Source organism: Amblyomma americanum, chromosome 1 (genome assembly GCF_052857255.1).
Source record: "Amblyomma americanum isolate KBUSLIRL-KWMA chromosome 1, ASM5285725v1, whole genome shotgun sequence".
Classification (NCBI taxonomy): domain Eukaryota; kingdom Metazoa; phylum Arthropoda; class Arachnida; order Ixodida; family Ixodidae; genus Amblyomma; species Amblyomma americanum.
In genome coordinates, this window is record NC_135497.1 from 119,723,705 (window position 1) to 119,741,304 (window position 17,600).

A 17,600-nucleotide genomic window follows, 5' to 3' on the forward strand; every position below is an offset into this window, starting at 1 on the left:
AAAGAAACACGCTATGCATGCTGCGACAAAGTACATTTGCTCATATCAGAATAAGCTTATCAAAAAGCTGCGTCTCGTCACCTTTTCTATACAGTAGATCTGTGTTCTAACTTCACGACGTGGTAAGACTACAAATTACGCTGAACAGAGAGCGGGAAACTCTGGCAGCGCACCAGACTGCGGCTGCTGGCACGCGCTGATAGCCGCTTGGGCGCCTTATGCCGTGGCGGTACCATTTGGATTCTCGCGAACGCAGTTCTGAATGCTATTTTATTGCCAGGAACAAAGCTTCCATTACGAAAATGACAGCACAGAGAGTTTCCTATGGTGCCCTAGAAAGATAGGACTTGACGCGTGTCTCTACCACTGCCATCAAAGCTGAATCATTCCGTAACTATTCACGTCGGCCTTTTGAGCGACTGAAATACTCCAGAGTGCGCCAGAAGACTGCCCAACAAAGGCCCTTCAATTCTGTTCTTGCAAGATGTCCACTAATTCCGACAATCTAATTTAATTAAAGGGACTGAATACAATTCCATTCAAATTTCGATATTGGTAAAAATGGATTCTATAGCTCTTTCTGGCATGTTGTTGTTTGTCAGGCAGCAAAAGACGAATTTACCGGTCAGAAAATGGCACTTAAAAATTCGACTAAGAACTCGTGACGTTTACACCGAAAATGATCCGTGCATGCGCAGATTTATGAGGAAGGGAGGGGGGAGGGGGGGTCGTCGCTTACTCAAGCCAGGAATTTTACACAGAAAAACCATGTTGAACGCCACTCTAAAGCGGGAAAAAGTCCAAGTAGTACATGATTTAACTGGGACCGTCACCTCCAAGAGTGACCCACAAATTCGCCCCTGGCTCCGTGATCACCGTTGGAAGTGAATGGAGGTATAGGCTAGCCTCTGTGATCCGCGCGAAATGTGCCGATGCATGTACTTCCGAAGTTGGCCGTGATAGCGACGCCTGCATTTAATTTTCGGGCCTTTTCTACCTTATAAAGCACCATTTTCACTGAAAGATGAGCCTTTGTCGTTCTATATGTAGAGACCACCTTTAGTCTGTAATCGGTGTTCATTCAAGTGTAACTCGTAGCCTTTGAATCAGCGCTCATACTCGAGGACCATGACGCCTAATATTACTTGAGCCGCTGAGCTCCATTATTGCTGCATTAATTAATAAAAAGCCCCCCCCCTCCCCCCCCCCCAGCCACCTCTCACCAGCAAACGCGTCATCCATGGCACTCCGTGACCTATAGCTGCCCTTGCGCCATTAACATCATATGAGCATCTAAAGAAGGTTCCGCAGCTAAACGACAGCAATGTCAGCAATAGAGCGACAGACAACGGGGCTCCCCTTTGTAATAAAAACAAACGCAGCATGCCAACCTCCACTATACGACTTGCTGCTCCACTTCCAGCCAAAAACTTGGCACAGCAATCCTTGCTTCTTGAGGGCTCACTGAACCGCGGGAACAAGCGCGCCGACCGGATAATGGATGATGTAATTTTACGCGGCCATTTAGCGGCTGGGAAGACCTCGGGCACAGTGAATTTGGGCGACCCTCTCGGCGTGCATGTGCCCGAGAACAGCGATGCGCGTTTTTGCGCAGCGTCGTCTCGTGCTTCTAAATATGGACCCTGGTTTTGGGTCGGCCGCGAGTCCCAGCGACAAGGTGATTCAGAGGGATAACAGAGCAAACGTCAGCTGCGCCGCCAGTGAGGAACAGTGGAGGCATGCACGGAGGAATCTGGGAGCGAAAGCCCAAAGATAAGCGCCGGAGAGCGAGCAGTCTGCTGCTGCTGCTTCAGCCATCTGCCTGCCGGAGGAACAGCGCCACTGAGGGACAACTGTCTCGACGGCGTCAGTGCAAATCAAATCGTTGCCAGACCTGAGAGCAGTAAGAGAGCAGACCGAACACGGTACGTTTGCTTAAATCTGGTAAGACTCCGTCCGCAAGACCCGACTGCTCCAAACTACGTTCCAGATCGCGAACACTGGTCACGCGATTGACTACCGGCACCGTATCTCACCTGCAAGCGATGCGATTCGATATATATATATATATATATATATATATATATATATATATATATATATATATATATATATATATATATATATATATATATATATACACACGTCACACAGTGCTCGTACCTCACACTTCAACACCATTTACAAATGCCCCGCCCTCTTTAACGAATGCTTTGACATATCGACAGGCCTAAATAAAAAAAATATCACGAATAAACCTTGAGTAAAAAAAAATTTGAGCTACTTCTTTCTGGGGATAAAACGTGATGTTTTCTTTCTGGGCGGACAACTCATATTTGTTCCATGTTTTGTGTCGTATTTCATAAACAGTATAGCGCTTATTTTGATGTACAATTTGTCTTTCGGTTTGCATTCCTGCTTGCTGTGTGTTCACGGGGAATCTTCGTTACTGGCATAGTTTAGCGGCATTTTTCCTTTTCCTTCTGTCTGAAGTTTAGAAAATGTGCATGTTTTGCACCCTCAATGGTGTAATGACTATTGTTTCTGTTATGATTGCCCGCACGCCCGTCTATTTCTCAGACTCATAGCCTTCGTAAAATTCAGACAAAAACACCCATAACACTAGCCAGACTTATTCTACACTGTTTCCGCTTCGATGCGCAATAACTTACGCAGAGTAGGATATGCTGTATCCATGCTGTCAGGGAGGCATGGTCTCGTCATGCACTATTCAGGCCTTTGCTATGCCTCCTGAAGCGACTTTGCACAAAAAGCTTATAAAATCTTAAATTCCTTCGTCCTCTTGAATTCACACGACAGACTTAATCGCTTGTCTTCGGCTACTGGTCCAGCGACACGTGACACGGTGGCACCGAATGGAATCATCCTAGAGGATTCCATTCCAGTCCGTAGACGAGGGGAGGCGAGCCGAATACTCGCGATAAGGTGCCGCTGAGTAAAGTTTTTTCCGAAAAACACGCGTGTTTCAGCAGGCAAACGTAGAATGATAAAACGTACATAATACGACGCAAAAGGTATACAGCGCTCGTGTTGTCTGTTCTCTCTGCCTTGTTTTTCGCGCTAATTTCATACGTTTACATTATGAACCAAGTAGTCGGACTTCGCGCTTTTGTTTAGCATGCGCGTGTTTGTCATGAAGCGCGTCGGTGTTGCGCTGTTCACAACTTACTCGGACGACAAGTTCATTTGCGATTAAAAGCGAAGCCCAGCCGATGACTCGAGCCCTAACGCTAGTTTAAGCCCCAGTGAACCACCCCTAGAGGCCAATTACATGTTAATGAAAATTCGCGACAAAGATTTTAAAAAAAATTATGGACACCGTGTTCGCGCCGGGATGAAGACAAAGGAAACAACAGGCAGTTTTTCATCGGGAGCGCGAATATCGTGTAGCCAAAGTTCGCGCTTTGATGATGTCTTCTTTTCCGTGGGTGGTGTAATGGACGGTGCTCGCGCGCGCGCCGCGCGCTCCCGATTTTGTCTGCACTGCGCTCGGACGCGGCGGCGGCCATTGGCGAAGTGACCGCGCTCTGGGAACGGGTTTCTACTCGGGGGGCGTTCCTCGGCGATGTATCTCACGTGACAACTTACAAATGAACGCCCGGCTGACACAACGCGCTCTCTTCTACAGCGCCGAAAAAGCCTGAAAGAAGGCCGCCAAAGAGGTTTCTGGTCGAATACCAGGCCGAGATTTGGTCTCCCGATAATCAACTTAACCTGTTCATGCAGAAGCCAATTAAGGGCGCGAGAGGAAGACGACACCCCGGAGGGGGGGGGGGGGGGGGGGGAGAGAGAAAGAAAGCTTTCATCGACCCCCCCAGCCTCTCCTCCCGCTGACCAGAGGGCACATCGTGGATGGTGTCATCACGCCAGCAGGGCCGCCTGGCCACGCAGGCACGAGCCGGCCAGCCACACGCTTCCTGCGTGTACGCCTTGCATTTCGGTGCTCCCGAAACCTAAACGCGCGGGACCAGCGGATTCATTCGCGCAAGCGTTCGCCCAGAACACCTGTAAAGTGGAAACAGTGCAGGGAAGCTTGCGTCGAAGTCCCACCGTGACGAAACGAAGGAGAGTTTTTGAGATTGTAGATATCGCGACTCATGGGGAAAGTTTTTTTTCCAGGGCTGAGGAAGCTGAGTCTCTGCGTTCGCTATTGTACGGGAGTGCGCTTCCTATAACGGCAAGAAAATGTCTCAGGACAGGCACGGTTCTTATGCAGCCCCTGTTCCTGAGCATTACCACCCAACTAGCCCAAGGCTCAGCCTTACTGACGTCTGGACAACGTCTTTAGAAGTAGACACACACAACCGTGCACTGAGAACTGAAAGTTCACATCCTGCCTCTGTATTGGCCCCAAAGCGACATCTGACATAAGCCAGTTCAGTTTCATGAGAGCAACGGCCAGTGATGGCTCCCAGCAGTACAGAAATTTTTAATCACAGCTGGCCTTTGATAACGAAAAACGTATGCTCAGTTTAGGGGCTCCGAAGGCAACGCTTTATATGCAGCTGAATTACATTTATGCTGGGTGCTTTTGACAGAAAATAAACTCGAGCTTGACTAACCGAATGAACAGGTTACAACTAGGTCTCTAAAAGCTTTAAAAACTAGAGACAGTGAGAACTAAACTTTGTTCTGACAAATTACGACACTGGGTCACTGATAAACATTATCCGTTGTTTCGGTGCCCTACAGGTTCCCTGTTCACAGCGAAATACAGGCGTGAAGGATGTAGTTTAGAGATATTTCAGTATTGCCTTCAATTATCTAGCGTACGCTTGGTGCGGATTTCCGTCTAATCTACTCTGCGTGTTGGGTGTCACCTGTACCGTGAAAGACTCTTGGTGCAGCCACACAGATAAATAGGAAGTTCGGAACATAAAACGGCAACCAACGCCTTGGTCCGCGACCAAAATATTTTACTATTATGCTATTGCCTGACAACACGGCATTCCGCCAAACACTGGACCAAGAAGTACGAAAGCTTGGCAAGTTGGTTACTACTATCCATGGTAAAACAGCTCTCGTGTCGTCGTGTTTGTTCCGTCCTCGTGTTTTTCCGCGCTGTTTTACCACTGGACCAAGACACCAGACACAGAGTAACATTCGATCAAACTCCCGTTTTGAAAGCGCTAGCTGCATACAAGAGAGGACCGCACACACACGTGACGAAGCACACACATGACGAAGTTGTAACCTGCTCATGCTTAGCCTTCCTTGTATGCGGTTAGCGTTTTCGAAACGTAAGAATGATGTATCAATTAGCCCCAGTTGCAGCTCTTCTGACTTCAAATTCGGACAGATTCTATTTGCTTTCACTCCCACAATACTGTAACACGATGTGATAGTATGTTTGCGTTTAACAGCAGTGGTCGCGCAAATTCAAACGGAGACTCTGCTTCGGGGCTGTCACAGCAGGGTGGTTGCAATGTGATTCTATCTAAGGAGACCCACCACTAGCGCATAATGACTGTACATTTATGCATTCATGACCCCACAGCCGTTCAGCTAAGGTCACGTGCGCTAAACCAGCCGGCTTTATAACGGTAAAGCAAACGGCCGCGTAACGATGCAGTCTTAGCCGACGGAAGGTGAGCTGAGAAATCACCTACGAAGGACGGTATACGATTCCAGAAAGCTTTTCAAATGCCTCAATCAGCGACGATAAAGACCGGTGTGATACGTAAACAGCACCGCCCTTTCTGTCCACTGGAGTTGCTACGCGATGTCTTTTTTTTAGCCGATGACGAAACGGTCAGATGCAGAAAGGTGGCGCGAGAATGTGCATTTAACGATATCGAGTGCTAATGAAGAGAGCGTATAAATATGACATCACAGTGCCTTTATATTACAAAGCCACCTAGTGCAGGAACCAAGGCCCACGATATGACATAGTGCAAGCCTGACTTGCACATTGCCATCACTGCTTTCCGACGCGACAGTTACAGGTTTAGGCAGAAGCCTCCACAAGACTTTTACCAGACTCTCTTCGGATGAAAACCCCTCCCATCATTGGTACACCTTAATCGGCGGGTAACGCGTGCGCACACACGCTGCTTCACTCGCTGGACCATGTTAAGCATAGCGACAAATTCAACGCGAGTACAAAGCGATGCGCCACAGGAAAGCAGCACTAATTCGTTAAACACGTTTTGCAGGTCTTAGTGCTTGCTGCCAGTAGAGGGCGCGCGCGCGTCGCTTCCAACTTGACGCGTCGACGATGCACGCCTACGAGGAACGGAACGGAGAAATTCCACGCAGCCGGCAAGTGCCGCAGTTTTACGGCCGTTCCCGCGCGGCGCGAGCGATGTTCGATCACCGCGATTGTCAGCTGAGTGCGTGGACGCGTGGTGCGCGCTGGGCAAAGCGAAAGAGAAGGGAGAGAGAAAGAAGGAAAGAAAGAGACGCGAGAAGCAATAGATCGCAGGTTAACCCCGATTCCGGAAAATACGCCGCTTCGATAATTGTGCGTGGGCCGCGCGCGCGGAGGGAGAAAGCACTGCTACGGAGAAATAAAACAACAATAATAAAACAATCGAAGAGAGGAGACGCGAGCGAAAAGCGAACGCGGCGAAGTCGCGGCAGGAAATGCGACCGTGACTTGACGGGGAATTGTGCGGCGGCGGCCACGAGTGCGCGGGTGGCTGCATGTGTCGTCCCACTCGCGCGAGATTACCGAGAAAGCTGCCGCCCGCCGCAGCCGCTCGTCTACGCGACGAGAGCACATAATCGGCGTGCGCGGGGCGGAGGACGGCGCTACAATTTTCTCGGCCTGTTGCTCCTTGTCTCGCTTTTGTGCTTATCTCTGCAACGCCCAGCCGATTGTGCCTCGCCGCAGAAGGGCCCGGTCGCCGGTCGCCGCAGCCTCCCAGCAATGCGCGCTCGCTTTCGGCGCCCTGGCGGTGGCGAGAGAACGCCGCGGGACGTCGGTACGTGCGGCGTATAAATTTCCGATACTGTTAAGCAGGAAATTCTCGTCCGACTGCGTAAGCGCCCTGGAAGCATAACGATTCAAGGGCCGAGTGTTGTTGTAAAGCTCAGCTCCCAAAGCCGCCGCTGCGCTGAGGTCAGGCTTGCGAAACCGGAACACTCCCTCCCATTCAAGACTTCGCTTTTTTTTTTTTTAACATAGAGTCGCCCGGAGACAAAAGAAATGCGGAAAGACGGGGAAGGGCAACGCAGCACCATTTCCGCACACGCTCAGGAACTGTCCGATCTAAGACTAATTTGCATATATGAGAGTAAAAAGAAAAGGGTATACGACGGGGAACTTGCAAGGGCGCACCGTGATACCAAAACACTGCGAACGCGTCTGAGCGCCCAGGGGCTCGAGAAATGTTCGCTCGACGTCGATGTCTCCTCTCGCTGGGACAAAATTGAGCGAAACGTTTTTTTTTCTTTCGCAGTGTACACGCCTTTACAATAATAGATCGAGCACAAAAGACGCTGTTTGAGTTTTGAGTCAGATACTAAATCGTTCTAAAATGTGAGAGAAAGATTCGCCTTTCCTTATGGTCCTATTTCCAGCGGGGCAGGCGTATAGTATCAATTTCAGGAAACAATTGCTAGGAGCGCTCCCCCGCCCCACTTCCCAAAAACACAATAGACAGAATTTTCTGTAGTACTTTTGGCGCGAATAACTTGCAGTAGACGATAACTTGACGGAAATCCGTCTGGTCAGACATGGTGATCCGATGAATGAAGAATATTAATTCGCCACCGCTCCTGCCCCCCTTGTGAAGAAGAAACCTGCACGGGTTTCGAAGCGTCATTTCTTTTCGACACTGCCCAGTGACTGCGTCTTGATTTCACCGGAACTTGTGGTAACAAGAGAATTATCAGTAATATTGTGGTGTCCCTTGTTGCAGCGACGGAAGTACAGAAAAACGCTAAAGGAAAATACGATACTACACACAACTCTGTCGTCCCGACAAAATGACAAAACATTTTGCCATATTTTGGGCACGATTCTGTCGTTTTTTTCCGACTGATGCTTTTAGTACTTTCTTTGTAATAAAGATAACGCTAAATCGATAGGCATGCTTGCTGGCATCGTCCTAACTTCACGCCTTCACATAAAGCATCTGAGATGTGTGCATCTGCTCTCATACTTTTGCGATTCTGTCCTTTTGCGGGATTATTGTTTTTTCGTTTCTTGTGCGAAACTTTCTCCACCTTATTGATAGTATACGCACCAGAATAACTTCATTCGTATTAAAATTACCAATAACTTTTCGTACTATCGTGGAAGTGAGTCGCCATTCGCCAATGCTTTTGATCATGGCATCACGACAAAGCAATTCAAGCGATTAACGTAGTTAAGAAGTGGAATTTAGTCACCATGCATGCACTTGAGCGCCCACGGTGTTAGCGACAAGGTCTCAACACAGGGGACGCCCACAGAAACAAACGCTGAGCCAAAACAAAGCTTAACATTTGCTGCCCTCTGTCCCACTTTTTTTTTTTTTCTGCGTGCTTCGCAAATCGCAAGTTCCACTCATCCCGGCTACTTCCGCCGCGTATAAAGCGAGCGAATTCGCCCAGACGCAAACACCACCCGCCGCGCGCGCGCAGCGCAGCTGAATACGAAAAAGGCTGCGTCGGCCATCCAAGGGCACGCACCTCGTTACGCGGACTCTGCCATCGCGGAGGTTCGCCCCGGGGCTACGCAGGGCCGCTCGCGCGTACATGTGCGCGGATGTAGGTCGCCACGGCAGCCATTCAGTCGACATTGGCGACGCGTCGTCTCCGGCGGCGTTGTGCACTTCCTGGGCGTACAGCGGCCGCCGCTCATTTTGCCGTGATTGCGCGAGCGGCTCTGTTTGTCTTTGGGCCTGGCAAGCGTCCACGCGCTCCTCGGTCGCGGTGACTCACGCCGGACGCCCCCGGTGCGGGACGCGCCTCCCGCGTCGTCGTAAATAGGCAGAAGCACTGCGCCAGCTTCCAGCCGAGAGACGCCAGGTCGGCAAGGTTAGCGCCGCCACGCACAACGCCGGCAGCGCCCAAGCAAGGACCGACGCGGCTTTCGAGCTTATTTTTCCTCGCCCCCTCTCCGTATTCCGCACGGCTATAGCTAGCTCTGTCCTTTGCAGACGCGTCACATTTGCGGAGCGGCGCTTGGCAGAGATCGGGAAGGGAGCGAGTAATATGCGATCGAGCGCTTTAGAGGCGCGTGTGAACTTTTCCTTTCTGGCGCCCGCAGCGACGCCTGCTCGTTACGCGCTGAGGAAACCAAGACAGCCGCGGGTGGCAGAGGAGTTCGTCCCCGAGAAGAAGCCGCGCGATGTGTGGCACAAAACGGACGCGCACAAAGGCTGACCATAGGCGAGATGAAACTGGAAACGCTTGGAAAAACGTGCGACCTCCCGATAGCGGCCGGCTATTAAGGCTCTAGCCGAAGCGGGAGCCGCGCCGCTATAAAAGGCCGCGGCGGTCGGATCATTGGGCGGCCGGCTCGGGCGCCGGCAGCGCGCACCAACGAGGCAGGAAGATGGAAAATTGCGCCCAGGAGCGGCGGGGAGGCTAAAAATACAAAGCCATTAATTACGCGGCAAACAAGCGTCATTCAAGTGCACAACGTGGTGTAAAATTGGTTTAGCCGGCCTACACCACGAGCGCGGTGCGTGAAAGTGGAGTGGTGCGCGCCCGTAACGACTTGGAAATTGCCACAGCCTTTCCTTACGCACTTACGGCCCCAAAATTATTCGGCGGCAAAAAAACGGGCCCCCTCGATGGGCGGCGCGTACGCAATGGCGGCTCTAGCTCGGGTGAAAATAATGAAGGACATACGGAGCAGCGGCCGGCCCGCAACAATCTTTCTCGCCGATGCGGCGGCGCATCGAGTATGGCGGCGGCATCGAGCAATTACCGAAGCCGCGAGCCAGAGGCAGCCAGGCGGCCGCCCGCTCTCATCGACTGCGCCGCGGTCGACGTTACCGACGCCCGTAGACCACGACAACGCGGCAGCCCTTTACTGGCGAGGTCGCCCACGAAGCGCGAAGCCCAGGAACGAACACAAAGGTGGCAAAAACTACTGGGAGGCGACCCCGCCGATGCTCCGTCGACATAGCGACCGACCGAGGTGTCACAAGCAGCAGTAAAAGCTCAGTGCGGACACGGGTAGCGGCGACGCAGACACAAGACGCATTCGCTGAAGCACACTCACTGTTTGTGCTGCACCAAATGCGCCTCGCTTCGTCCATGTGGACGAAATGGCCGCCCACCAATTGGCTGTACGTCTCAGCTACTGCGCCTGATCGTCGTAATAGGAGGATTCGTACTCAACATGCGCCTACATCTCAAGTCACAGGATTGTGCGACTAAAATGCGCTAAGAATACCCGCCCCGACAACTTTTCAATAAAACTGCGCACAGAAGAAGGTCGGAGAGATTACGCGTCCGAAGCGAACGAGCCGGTTTCGAAACTCCTATCAACACCCTGGTTATCCATCAACATTCTCTAGAAAGTGGCGCGACTCAATAATTCGTCAATAGCGACACTCGGGGGACGCCGCACTGGGGCTGCTCTCGGCCAGGCGATTAAAGAGCCGCTGGCCCGGGTCGAGGACAATTAATCACGAGCTTTTTACTCCAACCCTCGTGCGTTTTATCCGCGCCAGTATAGAGCGTCGATCCATCAAACGAAATGAACGATCACTGCCGTGCTGGTCAAGCGCCTATTGAGCGCCAGCTGCTATGATTAATGACACAGAATTAAGGAAGAACGAGCCATGACTCCTATAGCAGGTCCTACTACTTACTGCTGTGTTCCCCTTTCTGTATACCTGTTAATTCTCCTATTTTTACTTGAGAAGCCAGCCGTGGTGGCTCGTGCGGGAGAGCATGCTCCAATGCAGTCTCAGATGGAGCAATGAGAACGCGTTATCTACTTAACGCATACACTTACGAACGCCGGATTCACCCGAGCACCAAGTGAAAGTGCAAGATTCACTCGCAATGTCATCAGGAAGGAGAGGCCCCCAACCAGGAGCGACTCTGGAGAAAGGGAAGCGAGGCGTGGTGAGAGGTTGGAAGAGCGAAAAAGCGAGGCCTACCCTCCGGCGTTTTCACCGTCCCCACACATCCAACAAGCGAGGCGTCCCTGCCACGGATCAATCTTCGAGGCCACGGCGTCCACAGAACGCTCCATAAATGGACCGAGCAGCACTAGGTCAGCAGTCCTTGGCGAAATCGAGACTTTAGCCACAGGCGCCAAAAACTGTGCGCCATGAAATTGAGCTCACGCATCGCTCCGAGGCTGTTATAGAGCCGTAGCTCTTTCCTCACGATTTTCGATGGCGGTAAGACGGGTGGGGACGCAAGATGAGAACGCTCCTTCACACGAAGGAGCCTTCGTGCAAAATTCCGAGTACTTCAAGCTTCGACGACCACTGAGGACAAGTCAATCCAATTTTCGGCCTCAGTAATAATCGAATCTCTTGTTCTTTTGAGCATTTAGATGTTTTGTACTGAAGAGCAAGAGAATTCTATTGTCAAGAAAATTGCATTTCCAAAATTTTCCCGCTACTCGAATCAAACTCGTGACGCTTACGCCGAAAATGACTCCGCGATCACCGTTTTGAAGTTAATGGGCAAATGATTAGGTCTTAGAATTCGATTAGTTTAATCTAGCCGCATGGGTGAAATTTGCAAGTAAAGCATGGGAAATCTTCTTGTGCTAGCATTTGATATGGTGACGTAGCCTCCGCCTAAAGCGGCGTCGGCGTCCAGGCTTCTACCTGCCGCGGTGGCTCAGTGGTTAGGGCGCTCGACTACTGATCCGGAGTTCCCGGGTTCGAACCCGACCGCGGCGGCTGTGTTTTTATGGGGGAAAAACGCTAAGGCACCCGTGTTCTGTGCGATGTCAGTGCACGTTAAAGATCCCCAGGTGGTCGAAATTATTCCGGAGCCCTCCACTACGGCACCTCTTCTTCCTTTCTTCTTTCACTCCCTCCTTTATCCCTTCCCTTACGGCGCGGTTCAGGTGTCCAACGATATATGAGACAGATACTGCGCCATTTCCACCCCCCCCCCCCCCCAAAAAAAAAAAATAAACCAGGCTTCTCTACAGCGCACAGCGACAGGCAGAAGCCGCAGAGATGGCGTCACGTACGGCGGCGCTAAGACTCCAGCGAAGAAGCGGTTGTTTCAAGGAAGAAACAAATGCCGTCGAAGGTGAAGCTCATGAAGCATTGTTCGGCGGCACTGATGACGTGCGGCAGCACGAAGACGAAGGCAGCGGACATCTGAAATTTCGGCAGCAATGACGTCACCACAAGTTTCCCCGCACTCCTTCAACGCATTGAGGAGAAGCCTGAACATCGTCGCGGTTTTAGCCGGCGATTACGTCGCCATTTTAAATGCTAGCGAAAAACTACTTTACAAGCTTTACTTAGAAGCTTCATAGATTGGAATTCATGAATAACCAACCTCGGATACTCAGAAAACAATTTCACCTTCCCTTTAATGGCGGTGTAAAATTTGCGAAATCAAACGTTGGAGGCGACGCACTTGTTTTCAACTTCCAAAGGGACGGTCGGTGTATATCGTAACATAGGCAGAAAATTATACTGCCTTTCGTTCAAATAGCATGTGCATTTGGTGCACGTGGTGCGAGCACTGCGAGTTTTTTTTTTTTTTTTTCGCCGCTACCTAACTGTTGTAGACAGGCAGGGTATGTAAAGCCCACGTAAGCTAGTCTGCTCCACCTGCCCCGGAAACGATGTCAGCACGCAGCTGCTCTTAAAATAATGACCAAAGATCCGCATAGCCCAGTACGTGTAAGGCAGTCCAAATGATGAATGCACTCGGTAAAATGAAACACAAGCTGTATGCGTCTTTCGACAAACTATCTAACAAAGAAAAGGGAGTGCAAAAGGCAGCCAACGTGTAGACAGAAACTTCTGGCTATAAATACCAGCACTGGTACTCTGGGACTTCCGCATATACCATCTCGAACAAGTCCGTGCAAAGCTGATCGTTAAAAAACGCTGGCACAGCACATGTGCGTTTGCCTCGTGAGCGTCCCAAGCACCCACCTCTCCTACACACTTACGCATTTCCAGCATTTAATGGAGCCCCCCCCCCCCCCCCCCCCTCTCTCTCTCTCTATTTTATTACTGAGACTAGAGGTTAGATTGGGTCTCACCGAAAACTAGCGAGTAAATTTAATGCACGTAAGCGGTGTCCAAATTATTTTTGAGGCCAGCATACTTTGCCATCTGAATTCATGGAAAAAGTTGGATAGCCGCAGGCCAAGGTGAACCTGATCAATTTCAGCGGCGACATCGTCCCTCATTGCGTACAACCTCATGCCCCATTTGACAGTCATGTCACGAGACACATGAGGACCTACAGCCATGGCCTCAGGAGGAAAATAAAAATTTCAGAATCTGTACCTCAGCGGCAAAGAAATACAAAGCGCTCACAGAGGCAGTGGTGCCAATGATATTTCGATACCTACCTACCTTCCTTCCTTCCTTATTCAGCTCTTGCAAATGTTCACCGCTGCTTTGCGTTACACGACTAACTAGCCTGGCTCAGCATTAAAGAAAGAAAGCAAATGGCACGTCAGGTCGAAGCAGTTCGCAGGGCTGTTCGCCAATTGCGACATTTTCGTTCGTTTTCGGGCAAAATGCCGGGTCTCGGAAATAACGGCGCGCTAGGTCAAACTCTGCTCATCATCAAACAAGAATTTGGAAGGCACCCAGTTTGTTTGTTTTTTTTGTGTTTTTCACGTAGCCAGCTGCACAAAGCAGTGACGAAGTAGGTCCGGCCGATTCACGGCGGTCATCCACCCGCTGTTAATAAACCGACACCGGTTTCTAGGCAAGAAATAAACCCGACGGCGGCGATTCAAGACAGCCAGAAGCCGTAGTAATAAGTCGTCTCTGTGGGCGCAGCATTCAACAGTTCGCGAATGCAGCGAAATACTTGAATATTTATACGACGCCCTGCGGAGTCAACGACAACCTCCTCCGAGGAGAAACGAGAAGAAAAAAAAAGCCAAAGAAACGGGAAGGACGGGCGAAGTAAAATAAAAGCGGGCGAGAAGGCGGCTACACAGCGTGTGCCGCCAGCCTCCGCGGGTAATATTTTGCGGAATTTGTAAACTTGAGAACTTCTCTCGCGTCGCAGGGCCACGACCGTAAGAGTCGTCATAAATTCCGAGCGGCACACGCCGTCTCCTCGGTTGGGGCCGCGAGCGACCGACGATGACGGGGCGCTTTAGGGGTTTCCTTTTCCTCCAAAGCTCACCGACGACAAGTTCTGACAGTTTCCTGCGACAAGCGCGCGCATAAACGAGAACGAAAGAACGGAGAGGGTAAAATGAAGAAAAGAGTTGCGCGCGCTCGTCACGCCTCCCGCACTTTTTTTTTTAGCTCCGGCATTCTCATAAACCGAGAACGTGCCCCCGAGAAGGTCGACCACATTACGGCAGTTGTTTTCCCGTTTTGATTCGACAACTTGGAAGTTAGAGCCGTGCCGACCTGCTGCTGTATTATAGCGCGGAGAAATGCTGTACAGGCGAACGCAATGCGCAAACACGGCGAATAGACGGTACTGGTTTCGCGCCCGATATTTACGCTAAAGAAGGAACGGAAAAGAGGGAAAGTCCAGTTGTATTATTCGCATTACTGCACTTTTTCCGGCCGTTTGAAACGCAGCGCCTAGGCTCCTTTAGCGCGACTCTTTGCTATTAAACTCCTTGGTTTCCTTTTCATGTGTCCTCGCGTGTCCGTCATGGATTTTTTAAAGCTTTAATTACGTCATCATAAAGTGATTTGCCAGCCGCGTTGAACGCGCTATTTCCTCGCCGCCACAAATTCCATTTCAGTGGCCTCACGAAACGCCACTCATTACCAAGACGGGGTATTTTCCTTTCTTATTAGTTAGTTTTTGCTCTGTTCGCGAATTCCGCTGGTTTTCTCTCACGCTGTATGCTAATCACCACTAAAAAGCGCCCTCACTCATGGTGAGCAGGCGAGAAAACTGCGAGAAAACATTGGGGACAATTTACTGGGTGCATTTACGCCCACAGAACAAGAAAGCTCGGTGGCGGTGCGGCTGACAGGTTGTGTGGCGGTTGTCGCATCCGATGTTCTTGCATGGTATTTGACTAATGTCCTGCAGGGTATTTACATGCACCACCGCGAATTCAAGTGCGATCGGCGGATGGTTCGAGCACGTGGTCGCGGAATAATTAGCAATAACACGCCGACGCACGTCCTTTTGTAGCTAAATGTCAGCGAGTTCGAGTACGCTTGACAACACAGGCAGGCACATACAGCATTAAGACTAGCACGATAACAACATTCCTCCATGGCGCAGCCGAAAGAAGGCTATGAAGGAACACTAGCCTACTGCTTTTCCGCGGAGCAGTAAGATATTTATTTACTCGTACGTCTACATTCGCCCACAGGGCATCAGAATAGGGTGCACTCAACTCGCATAGAAGAAGTATAGAAACAATTGGCGAAACACACGACACTCACAAAATACAAGTCACTGGCAGCGCTGGAAAGAAATTTACGGCCAACTTTGAGCAGTGGCTATATAGTCATGAGCAGTTTGCATGGCGCGCCATTACGCGAAGCCCACAGCAGGAAAAACAAAAAAAAAATCCCCAGACCAACTGTTCTCACAGCCTGTATTAAGGTCAGTGGTCGAGACAGCGCGCACGACTGCTGGATAACGCCGCCGACAAACTGGTGACAAGGATCGAAGCGCCCCGTTTCGATAGTGAACACGGAGCAGCCCGCCGAGTGAAATCTGCGCCACTTCGCCCGGCTGCGGGCCGCCCAGAATCAGAGCGGTCATAAAGAAGCGATGTTTATGAGAACGGAGCGCCGCCTCTGGGGACAGTACGAATGCCCGTGCGAAACTGTTGGCCTGAATAGAGGGGCTTAGTTTTCCCTGCTACATAGATGCACGCAACTAGTACGTGACAGCGTCTAGCGCGAGGAAAAGGTTCGAAAAAGTTTCCTTTCATTGGTCGACGGTCAAGTACGATTGCCGGCGACCACGCTTTCTCGAAATAAAAGCGCCACTACTGGTTACCAGCTGGACCATATGATCCCAGATAAACTTAAGTGCCCGTTTCGGTGTTTGCCCTCACTTGTGCGAACTTGGGGAATAACGTCGAAGAGTCACGACAGCCACTACGAAAGGGTGTTTTTTTTTTCTTGGGGGGGGGGGGGGGGGGGGGGGGGACGAAAGCAAATGGCCCACGCTATCAGGCCGACCGGTGCATTGAAAAGCGAGCGTGTAGATTGCTGTAGGAAGCTCCTTTAATCCAGCACAACTGGAGTATCAACGAAACCTGCAAGCTAGGCAGAAAAAACGGCTTAAATCGCCTTTCTCAGGCAGCGTACACACTGGTGTACCGACGCCCAGGTCGAAGCAGTGGTACGCATGTGTTACAGGGCTCGAACCTACAGCACCTCTCTGACGTTGCCAAGGAAAGGAACATAGGAAGAAAATCTGCCCCTTCAATTCTTGCGAAACTTGAAGCTTCAACATTCGGTTTTTATAAGGCGAGACAGTCGAATCGATTCCTTCGATCACTCTGAAGTCAGGATTTTACCAGAAGGAAGAATAAGGGTATCAAACGAAGCGTAAACCATGAAGAGGCACTCAGCTGCAGCGCCCCCTATTGCTAAGCATTTCATTAGAGGAGAAGCATTTGTGTTCGTCAAACAGAACAACAACAACAAAATAAGAAACACACGGGGATGAGCTTAAGATCGATTGTTACGGCAGCGACTTCAATGCAAAACTCTCGGTCTCGATTACACCTGCCCCCACATCAAAGCGAGATCGATGAGGCCCACATCGATCTCGCTTTGATCAGGCGGCGTGCGCAGGACAAGAAGACTGACAAAAGAGACGGTTCTTTTACCTAACTCACCTGGAAGCAGCATGCCGGCCCAGGATCCCTCCCTCGACGAGGAGTCGTCGCTCGACGACGGCCCAGGATCAATTCCGGAGGACGCACTGGTCCTCCTGCTCGCAGAGTCGACGCCGCTGCTCTTGGAACATGGGCAGAGGCCGGACGCCTGGTCCTCGCTGGGGTCTGCGGGCCCCGAAGCGTGGCCCTTGCAGGAGCAGTTGTCAGGCCGGTGGCCAGAGAGCCAGCTCCTGTTCGCGGCCAGCAGGGAGTCCCACTCGATCCGCTCCAGGCCCCGCTCGACCGAGACCAACAGGTGCTTGAGCAGAGTCACCAGCTGCTCGTCCGTCTCCTGTCCCGGGGCCGTCCAGTCCATGGCCAGGAGTCGTCCGAGCTCGTGCGCATCGATTCTCCTGCTGCAGAGGTGGCCCAAGTCGTCGCGGTACTTGAGCAGCAGTCTCGCCGGACCAGAAGCTCGGGACGCGTCTTCCGGGCCGACGGCCAAGTAGAAGTCTCCGGGCCGCAGCACAGAGGAGTCGAGCTCGCACAGCTGGATCACCACCCGGCGGCCGAAGCACAGCGGCCACGCCTTGCGGCTCTGCAGGGCAGGGCAGCCGCTGTCGTCGCAGCTCGCGGGCTCCGGGCTCGCTTTCTGCGCACGGGAGAGAAGCGACTCAGAACGGCGCTCAAAAGG

The 17,600-nt window shown here is 51.3% G+C and overlaps 1 protein-coding gene across 5 annotated transcripts in view; it reads right to left on the reverse strand.

The window, feature by feature from the left end:
- The window catches only part of LOC144113549 (puratrophin-1-like), a 302,508-nt gene that overhangs the window by 153,316 nt on the left and 131,592 nt on the right, over nt 1-17,600 (reverse strand). For 3 of the 5 annotated variants that reach the window (XM_077646684.1, XM_077646681.1, XM_077646682.1), the window contains one exon: nt 16,919-17,558. In XM_077646684.1, coding sequence (XP_077502810.1) covers nt 16,919-17,558 — 640 coding nt within the window. The remainder of the gene's footprint in view (nt 1-16,918; nt 17,559-17,600) is intronic. The other 2 variants (XM_077646680.1, XM_077646683.1) reach the window with 1 other exon arrangement.